Consider the following 11029-nt stretch of genomic DNA (forward strand, 5'->3'; position numbering starts at 1 on the left):
TTCGCTCTCGCTCTCTCTCTCTCTCTCTCTCTCTCTCTCTCTCTCTCTCTCTCTCTCTCTCTCTCTCTCTCTCTCTCTCTCTCTCTCTCTCTGTCTCTGTCTCTCTGTCTCTGTCTGTCTCTGTCTCTCTCTGTCTCTCTCTGTCTCTCTGTCTCTCTCTGTCTCTCTCTCTCTCTCTGTCTCTCTCTGTCTCTCTCTGTCTCTCTCTCTCTCTCTCTCTCTCTCTCTCTCTCTCTCTCTCTCTCTCTCTCTCTCTCTCTCTCTCTCTCTCCCCTCCTTCCAGGCGCTTGCAGCCAATGCGGGCACAGGTTTTGCCGTAGCGGAGCCTCAGGTGGCCATGTTCTGTGGGAAGCTCAACATGCACGTAAACATCCAGACAGGACGCTGGGAACCGGACCCTTCCGGGCTGAAGAGCTGTGTAGGAACCAAAGAGGGCGTGCTGCGCTACTGTCAGGAGGTGAGACCACGGTACACTGTTAACCTGTAGGGGGACCGTTATCAGCGTGACTCCACAGTCGGTTGACCTTCCTAAGGTCTCTCCTCTGACTCAGGTCTTTATTCACTGTGTTTTACCCTCCATAGATATTATCGTATAAACACATCCCTCTCTCCTTGTCTGTCTCTGTAAACTACTGTAACCCCTAACTGTACACCGTATCTAAAGACACACACACACACACACACACACACACACACACACACACACAATTGTCTATTACTATATTTGTGAGGATTGTTTGGGGACCAACAATTGATTCTCATTCAAAATCCTAATTCTAACCCTTAATCTAATCCCTAACCCTAATTCTAACCCTTAATCTCTAAACCTAAACCTCAATCTAATCCCTAAACCTAACCATAATTCTAACTCTCAATCTAATCCATCCCTAAACCTAATCCTAATTCTAACCCTCAATTGAATCCCTACACCTAACCCTCAATCTAATCCCTAACCCTCAATCTAATCCATCCCTATTTCTAACCCGTAATCTCTAAATCTGACCCTCAATCTAATCCCTAACCCTCAATCTAATCCCTGACCCTCAATCTAATCCCTTACCCTCAATCTAATCCCTAACCCTCAATCTAATCCCTGACCCTCAATCTAATCCCTAAACCTAAGCTTTTTTCTTTTTTAGGACTGGCAAATTGTCAACATGTCCTCACTTGTTGGAATTCTCCATGGTTTACTATTTTAGTGAGGATTGCTTGTCCAAGTATATTCACACGCTGAGCTAACTGTAGACAGGAGGGAGATGAATAGGTAATGAAGTAACACCACTTATCTCTCTCTCTCCCTCCCCCACCTCTCTCTCCCTCCCCCACCTCTCTCTCCCTCCCCCACCTCTCTCTCCCTCCCCCACCTCTCTCTCCCTCCCCCACCTCTCTCTCTCCCCCACCTCTCTCTCCCTCCCCCACCTCTCTCTCTCTCTCTCCCTCCTCCACCTCTCTCTCTCTCTCTCCCTCCCCCACCCCTCTCTCTCCCCTCCCCCACCTCTCTCTCTCTCCTCCCTCCCCCACCTCTCTCCTCTCTCCCTCCCCCACCTCTCTCTCTCTCTCTCCCTCCCCACCTCTCTCTCTCTCTCTCCCTCCCCCACCTCTCTCCTCTCTCCCTCCCCCACCTCTCTCTCTCTCTCTCTCCACCCCCCCACCTGACCTCTCTCTCTCTCTCTCTCACTCCCCCCCTCTCTCTCTCTCCCCCCTATTTTAGCCTCTCTCTCTCTCTCTCTCTCCTCTCTCTCTCTCCAATGCCTCTCTCTCTCTCCCCCCGCCACTCTCTCTCTCTCGCCTCTCTCTCGCTTCTCTCTCTCTCGCCTCTCTCTCCCCCCGCCTCTCTCTCTCTCTCTCCCCCCTCCAATGCCTCTCTCTCTCTCGCTTCTCTCTCTCTCGCCATCCTCTCTCTCGCCTCTCTCCCTCTCCAATGCCTCTCTCTCTCCCCATCTCCCTGCCCTCTCTCTCGCCTCTCTCTCTCCCCCGCCTCTCTCTCTCTCTCCCCATCTCCCTGCCCTCTCTCTCGCCTCTCTCTCTCCCCCGCCTCTCTCTCTCTCCCCATCTCCCTGCCCTCTCTCTGTCTCTCTTTCTCTCAGATGTACCCTGAGCTCCAGATCACTAACGTGGTGGAGGCCAACCAGCCAATCAGGATTGAGAACTGGTGCAAGAAGGAGAAGAAGCTGTGTAAAGGCCACGCCCACATCGTGGTGCCTTACAAATGTTTAGGTGAGAACCACCAAAGGGTCATAGATAATATATATAACCTCCATTGGAGGTTGGAGGTTTCCCCCAGGACCTAAAGGCCTCAGACTTTGTTGCCACGGCCCAGTGGACCTGCCCGGGCTTTGGGCCAGGACGAGGGGACTGGGCCTTTTCGGGTTGCGTTACCTAACAATCACTAATTGCGAACACCTTCTCACGAAGCAAGTGTTTTGACTATTCCTCCTGTATAACATCATGGTGTGTAGACCAGGGTAACATCATGGTGTATAGACCAGGGTAACATCATGGTGTGTAGACCAGGGTAACATGGTGTGTAGACCAGGGTAACATGGTGTGTAGACCAGGGTAACATGGTGTGTAGACCAGGGTAACATCATGGTGTATAGACCAGGGTAACATGGTGTGTAGACCAGGGTAACATCATGGTGTGTAGACCAGGGTAACATCATGGTGTGTAGACCAGGGTAACATGGTGTGTAGACCAGGGTAACATCATGGTGTGTAGACCAGGGTAACATCATGGTGTATAGACCAGGGTAACATGGTGTGTAGACCAGGGTAACATCATGGTGTGTAGACCAGGGTAATATCATGGTGTGACCAGGGTAAATCATGGTGTGTAGACCAGGGTAACATGGTGTGTAGACCAGGGTAATATCATGGTGTAACCAGGGTAACATGGTGTAGACCAGGGTAGACCAGGGTAACATCAGGGTAATATCATGTGTAGACCAGGGTAACATCATGGTGTGTAGACCAGGGTAACATCATGGTGTGTAGACCAGGGTAACATCATGGTGTATAGACCAGGGTAACATCATGGTGTGTAGACCAGGGTAACATCATGGTGTATAGACCAGGGTAACATCATGGTGTGTAGACCAGGGTAATATCATGGTGTGTAGACCACATGGTGTGTAGACCAGGGTAATATCATGGTGTGTAGACCAGGGTAATATCATGGTGTGTAGACCAGGGTAATATCATGGTGTGTAGACCAGGGTAACATATAACATGGTGTGTAGACCAGGGTAACATCATGGTGTATAGACCAGGGTAATATAGACAGGGTAATATCATGGTGTATAGACCAGGGTAATATCATGGTGTATAGACCAGGGTAACATCATGGTGTGTAGACCAGGGTAACATCATGGTGTGTAGACCAGGGTAATATCATGGTGTGTAGACCAGGGTAACATGGTGTATAGACCAGGGTAATATCATGGTGTGTAGACATGGTGTATAGACCAGGGTAATATCATGGTGTATAGACCAGGGTAATATCATGGTGTATAGACCAGGGTAATATCATGGTAACCATAATATCATGGTGTATAGACCAGGGTAACATCATGGTGTGTAGACCAGGGTAACATCATGGTGTGTAGACCAGGGTAATATCATGGTGTGTAGACCAGGGTAATATCATGGTGTATAGACCAGGGTAACATCATGGTGTGTAGACCAGGGTAACATCATGGTGTGTAGACCAGGGTAATATCATGGTGTGTAGACCAGGGTAATATCATGGTGTGTAGACCAGGGTAACATCATGGTAGACCAGGGTAATATCATGGTGTGTAGACCAGGGTAATATCATGGTGTGTAGACCAGGGTAATATCATGGTGTGTAGACCAGGGTAATATCATGACCAGGGTAACATCATGGTGTGTAGACCAGGGTAATATCATGGACCAGGGTGTGTAGACCAGGGTAACATGGTGTGTAGACCAGGGTAACATCATGGTGTGTAGACCAGGGTAATATCATGGTGTGTAGACCAGGGTAATATCATGGTGTGTAGACCAGGGTAACATCATGGTGTGTAGACCAGGGTAACATCATGGTGTGTAGACCAGGGTAACATCATGGTGTATAGACCAGGGTAATATCATGGTGTCATGGTGTAGACCAGGGTAACATCATGGTGTGTAGACCAGGGTAACATCATGGTGTGTAGACCAGGGTAATATCATGGTGACCAGGGTGTGTAGACCAGGGTAATATCATGGTGTGTAGACCAGGGTAACATCATGGTGTGTAGACCAGGGTAACATCATGGTGTGGTAGACCAGGGTAATATCATGGTGTGTAGACCAGGGTAATATCATGGTGTGTAGACCAGGGTAACATCATGGTGTGTAGACCAGGGTAATATCATGGTGTGTAGACCAGGGTAACATCATAATATCATGGTGTGTAGACCAGGGTAATATCATGGTGTGTAGACCAGGGTAACATCATGGTGTGTAGACCAGGGTAATATCATGGTGTATAGACCAGGGTAACATGGTGTAGACCAGGGTAACATGGTGTGTAGACCAGGGTAATATCATGGTGTGTAGACCAGGGTAATATCATGGTGTGTAGACCAGGGTAATATCATGGGTAAGACCAGGGTATCATGGTGTGTAGACCAGGGTAATATGGTGTGTATAACATGGTGTGTAGACCAGGGTAATATCATGGTGTGTAGACCAGGGTAACATCATGGTGTGTAGACCAGGGTAACATCATGGTGTGTAACCAGGGTATCATGGTGTGTAGACCAGGGTAATATCATGGTGTATAGACCAGGGTAATATCATGGTGTATAGACCAGGGTAATATCATGACCAGGGTAACATCATGGTGTGTAGACCAGGGTAATATCATGGTGTGTAGACCAGGGTAATATCATGGTGTATAGACCAGGGTAACATCATGGTGTGTAGACCAGGGTAATATCATGGTGTATAGACCAGGGTAATATCATGGTGTGTAGACCAGGGTAATATCATGGTGTGTAGACCAGGGTAATATCATGGTGTGTAGACCAGGGTAATATCATGGTGTGTAGACCAGGGTAATATCATGGTGTGTAGACCAGGGTAATATCATGGTGTGTAGACCAGGGTAATATCATGGTGTATAGACCAGGGTAATATCATGGTGTGTAGACCAGGGTAATATCATGGTGTGTAGACCAGGGTAACATCATGGTGTGTAGACCAGGGTAATATCATGGTGTATAGACCAGGGTAATATCATGGTGTATAGACCAGGGTAATATCATGGTGTATAGACCAGGGTAACATCATAGTGTATAGACCAGGGTAACATCATGGTGTGTAGACCAGGGTAATATCATGGTGTGTAGACCAGGGTAATATCATGGTGTGTAGACCAGGGTAATATCATGGTGTATAGACCAGGGTAATATCATGGTGTGTAGACCAGGGTAACATCATGGTGTGTAGACCAGGGTAATATCATGGTGTGTAGACCAGGGTAACATCATGGTGTGTAGACCAGGGTAATATCATGGTGTGTAGACCAGGGTAACATGGTGTGTAGACCAGGGTAACATGGTGTGTAGACCAGGGTAACATGGTGTGTAGACCAGGGTAACATCATGGTGTGTAGACCAGGGTAACATCATGGTGTGTAGACCAGGGTAATATCATGGTGTGTAGACCAGGGTAACATGGTGTGTAGACCAGGGTAATATCATGGTGTGTAGACCAGGGTAACATCATGGTGTATAGACCAGGGTAACATGGTGTGTAGACCAGGGTAATATCATGGTGTATAGACCAGGGTAACATCATGGTGTGTAGACCAGGGTAACATCATGGTGTATAGACCAGGGTAACATCATGGTGTGTAGACCAGGGTAACATCATGGTGTGTAGACCAGGGTAATATCATGGTGTGTAGACCAGGGTAACATCATGGTGTGTAGACCAGGGTAACATCATGGTGTGTAGACCAGGGTAACATGGTGTATAGACCAGGGTAACATGGTGTGTAGACCAGGGTAACATGGTGTGTAGACCAGGGTAACATGGTGTATAGACCAGGGTAACATGGTGTGTAGACCAGGGTAACATCATGGTGTGTAGACCAGGGTAACATCATGGTGTGTAGACCAGGGTAATATCATGGTGTGTAGACCAGGGTAATATCATGGTGTGTAGACCAGGGTAACATCATGGTGTGTAGACCAGGGTAACATCATGGTGTGTAGACCAGGGTAACATCATGGTGTGTAGACCAGGGTAATATCATGGTGTGTAGACCAGGGTAATATCATGGTGTATAGACCAGGGTAACATCATGGTGTGTAGACCAGGGTAATATCATGGTGTGTAGACCAGGGTAATATCATGGTGGGCGATATCATGGTGTGTAGACCAGGGTAATATCATGGTGTGTAGACCAGGGTAATATCATGGTGTGTAGACCAGGGTAACATCATGGTGTGTAGACCAGGGTAATATCATGGTGTGTAGACCAGGGTAATATCATGGTGTGTAGACCAGGGTAACATGGTGTGTAGACCAGGGTAATATCATGGTGTGTAGACCAGGGTAATATCATGGTGTGTAGACCAGGGTAATATCATGGTGTATAGACCAGGGTAATATCATGGTGTGTAGACCAGGGTAATATCATGGTGTATAGACCAGGGTAATATCATGGTAACATCATGGCATGTAGACCAGGGTAATATCATGGTGTGTAGACCAGGGTAATATCATGGTGTGTAGACCAGGGTAACATCATGGTGTGTAGACCAGGTGTAGACCAGGGTAACATCATGGTGTGTAGACCAGGGTAATATCATGGTGTATAGACCAGGGTAATATCATGGTGTGTAGACCAGGGTAATATCATGGTGTGTAGACCAGGGTAATATCATGGTGTATAGACCAGGGTAATATCATGGTGTGTAGACCAGGGTAATATCATGGTGTATAGACCAGGGTAATATCATGGTGTATAGACCAGGGTAATATCATGGTGTGTAGACCAGGGTAATATCATGGTGTATAGACCAGGGTAATATCATGGTGTATAGACCAGGGTAATATCATGGTGTATAGACCAGGGTAACATCATGGTGTGTAGACCAGGGTAATATCATGGTGTGTAGACCAGGGTAATATCATGGTGTGTAGACCAGGGTAATATCATGGTGTGTAGACCAGGGTAATATCATGGTGTGTAGACCAGGGTAATATCATGGTGTGTAGACCAGGGTAATATCATGGTGTGTAGACCAGGGTAATATCATGGTGTGTAGACCAGGGTAACATCATGGTGTATAGACCAGGGTAATATCATGGTGTATAGACCAGGGTAATATCATGGTGTATAGACCAGGGTAATATCATGGTGTGTAGACCAGGGTAATATCGTGGTGTGTAGACCAGGGTAATATCATGGTGTGTAGACCAGGGTAATATCATGGTGTGTAGACCAGGTATAGACCAGGGTAATATCATGGTGTATAGACCAGGGTAATAACATGGTGTATAGACCAGGGTAATATCATGGTGTATAGACCAGGGTAATATCATGGTGTATAGACCAGGGTAATATCATGGTGTATAGACCAGGGTAATATCATGGTGTATAGACCAGGGTAACATCATGGTGTATAGACCAGGGTAACATCATGGTGTATAGACCAGGGTAACATCATGGTGTATAGACCAGGGTAACATGGTGTATAGACCAGGGTAATATCATGGTGTATAGACCAGGGTAATATCATGGTGTGTAGACCAGGGTAATATCATGGTGTGTAGACCAGGGTAATATCATGGTAATATCATGGTGTGTAGACCAGGGTAATATCATGGTGTGTAGACCAGGGTAATATCATGGTGTGTAGACCAGGGTAACATCATGGTGTGTAGACCAGGGTAATATCATGGTGTGTAGACCAGGGTAACATGGTGTGTAGACTAGGGTAATATCATGGTGTGTAGACCAGGGTAATATCATGGTGTGTAGACCAGGGTAATATCATGGTGTGTAGACCAGGGTAATATCATGGTGTGTAGACCAGGGTAATATCATGGTGTGTAGACCAGGGTAATATCATGGTGTATAGACCAGGGTAATATCATGGTGTATAGACCAGGGTAATATCATGGTGTATAGACCAGGGTAATATCATGGTGGGTGATATCATGGTGTGTAGACCAGGGTAATATCATGGTGTGTAGACCAGGGTAATATCATGGTGTGTAGACCAGGGTAACATCATGGTGTGTAGACCAGGGTAATATCATGGTGTGTAGACCAGGGTAACATGGTGTGTAGACTAGGGTAATATCATGGTGTGTAGACCAGGGTAATATCATGGTGTGTAGACCAGGGTAATATCATGGTGTATAGACCAGGGTAATATCATGGTGTGTAGACCAGGGTAATATCATGGTGTGTAGACCAGGGTAATATCATGGTGTGTGTAGACCAGGGAATATCATGGTGTGTAGACAGGGTAACATCATGGTGTGTAGACCAGGGTAATATCATGGTGTATAGACCAGGGTAATATCATGGTGTGTAGACCAGGGTAATATCATGGTGTGTAGACCAGGGTAATATCATGGTGTATAGACCAGGGTAATATCATGGTGTGTAGACCAGGGTAATATCATGGTGTATAGACCAGGGTAATATCATGGTGTATAGACCAGGGTAATATCATGGTGTGTAGACCAGGGTAATATCATGGTGTATAGACCAGGGTAATATCATGGTGTGTAGACCAGGGTAATATCATGGTGTGTAGACCAGGGTAACATCATGGTGTGTAGACCAGGGTAATATCATGGTGTGTAGACCAGGGTAACATGGTGTGTAGACTAGGGTAATATCATGGTGTGTAGACCAGGGTAACATGGTGTATAGACCAGGGTAATATCATGGTGTGTAGACCAGGGTAACATCATGGTGTGTAGACCAGGGTAACATGGTGTGTAGACCAGGGTAATATCATGGTGTATAGACCAGGGTAACATCATGGTGTGTAGACCAGGGTAACATGGTGTATAGACCAGGGTAATATCATGGTGTATAGACCAGGGTAACATGGTGTATAGACCAGGGTAATATCATGGTGTGTAGACCAGGGTAATATCATGGTGTGTAGACCAGGGTAACATGGTGTATAGACCAGGGTAATATCATGGTGTGTAGACCAGGGTAACATCATGGTGTGTAGACCAGGGTAACATGGTGTGTAGACCAGGGTAATATCATGGTGTATAGACCAGGGTAACATCATGGTGTGTAGACCAGGGTAACATGGTGTATAGACCAGGGTAATATCATGGTGTATAGACCAGGGTAACATGGTGTATAGACCAGGGTAATATCATGGTGTATAGACCAGGGTAATATCATGGTGTATAGACCAGGGTAACATGGTGTATAGACCAGGGTAATATCATGGTGTATAGACCAGGGTAACATGGTGTATAGACCAGGGTAATATCATGGTGTATAGACCAGGGTAATATCATGGTGTATAGACCAGGGTAATATCATGGTGTATAGACCAGGGTAATATCATGGTGTATAGACCAGGGTAACATCATGGTGTGTAGACCAGGGTAACATGGTGTATAGACCAGGGTAATATCATGGTGTATAGACCAGGGTAATATCATGGTGTGTAGACCAGTGGTAATATCATGGTAACATCATGGTGTATAGACCAGGGTAATATCATGGTGTATAGACCAGGGTAATATCATGGTGTGTAGACCAGGGTAATATCATGGTGTGTAGACCAGGGTAATATCATGGTGTGTAGACCAGGGTAACATGGTGTGTAGACCAGGGTAACATGGTGTGTAGACCAGGGTAACATCATGGTGTGTAGACCAGGGTAACAACGGTGTTCCAGTTGAAAAGCGGCATGACTTGCTGACCAGACTGTTGCGGGTTTCAGATGTTGCACAGATGTCTACACGTGCGCCGTTATTCAATAACTGGATCCAAATTACTCCCACGTGCCCGACGGGCATCTTCCCGAGCCACTCTGAACCTGGTTCTATTTGTAAAACAGGACTCGCTCCAAGTCCCGCCTCACCATGGGTCAAATATCAATCCTGTGTTCATCTCCCAGGACAAATTAGCAGCAGCAAGCTAGCTAGATGTCAGTGTATGTTTCATGTGTGTTTCGATCTTTGAGACAATCAACACGCTGTAACGGTTTTCTAATGGTGAAGGAGAGTCGGACCAAACTGCAGCGTGTCGATTGCGATCCATGTTTATTTACACAACGTAACACGAATCCAAAACACAAACTCTACAAAACAATAAACGTAGTGAAAACCGAAACAGCCTTAACTGGTGCAAACTAACACAGACTAAGGACATCAAGACACTCAGGACAATCACCCACAATACACAACCCAAGAATATGGCTGCCTAAATATGGTTCCCAATCAGAGACAACGATAAACACCTGCCTCTGATTGAGAACCACTTCAGACAGCCATAGACTTTGCTAGAACACCCCACTAAGCTACAATCCCACTACATACACACCACATACAAAAACCCATGTCACACCCTGGCCTGACCAAATACATGAAGATAAACACAAAATACTTCGACCAGGGCGTGACACACGCACACAAGCCGGTCTGGTCAGCATGTAAAGAATATTCTATTTGCAAGTCAGTGAGGTCATCCCCGAATGACAAATATAACATACTTATATTATTAAACCTTATTGTTATTGTAATTCTGTGAGCTAAACCATAGACATATACAGCAGCATGAGGCTTAATATTAGAGTGTGTTTTGTAATTTTGTGATGTAAGCCCCGCGCTTCGATAGTTGCTGGGTGCCGACAGGCCGGTTCACAGGCTAGGAGCGTACGGATTAGGCCGGTTCACGGGCCAGGAGCGTGCGGATAGGCCGGTTCACGGGCCAGGAGCGTGCGGATAGGCCGGTTCACGGGCCAGGAGCGTGCGGATAGGCCGGTTCACGGGCCAGGAGCGTGCGGATAGGCCGGTT

At 46.5% G+C, this 11029-nt stretch overlaps 1 protein-coding gene across 18 annotated transcripts in view; it reads left to right on the top strand.

Moving 5' to 3' along the window:
• The first annotated feature begins 262 nt into the window (after positions 1-262).
• aplp2 (amyloid beta (A4) precursor-like protein 2) overlaps positions 263-11029 on the top strand; it is a 112294-nt gene continuing 101527 nt past the window's right edge. For 16 of the 18 annotated variants that reach the window (XM_052465213.1, XM_052465307.1, XM_052465590.1 and 13 more), the window contains exons 1-2: positions 264-457; positions 2088-2217. In XM_052465213.1, the coding sequence (XP_052321173.1) occupies positions 338-457; positions 2088-2217 (250 nt within the window). In that variant the 5' untranslated portion in view covers positions 264-337. Of the gene's footprint in view, positions 458-2087; positions 2218-11029 lie in introns of all 18 variants that reach the window. The other 2 variants (XM_052465706.1, XM_052465793.1) reach the window with 2 other exon arrangements.

The sequence above is a fragment of the Oncorhynchus keta genome, chromosome 1 (genome assembly GCF_023373465.1).
Source record: "Oncorhynchus keta strain PuntledgeMale-10-30-2019 chromosome 1, Oket_V2, whole genome shotgun sequence".
Taxonomy (NCBI): domain Eukaryota; kingdom Metazoa; phylum Chordata; class Actinopteri; order Salmoniformes; family Salmonidae; genus Oncorhynchus; species Oncorhynchus keta.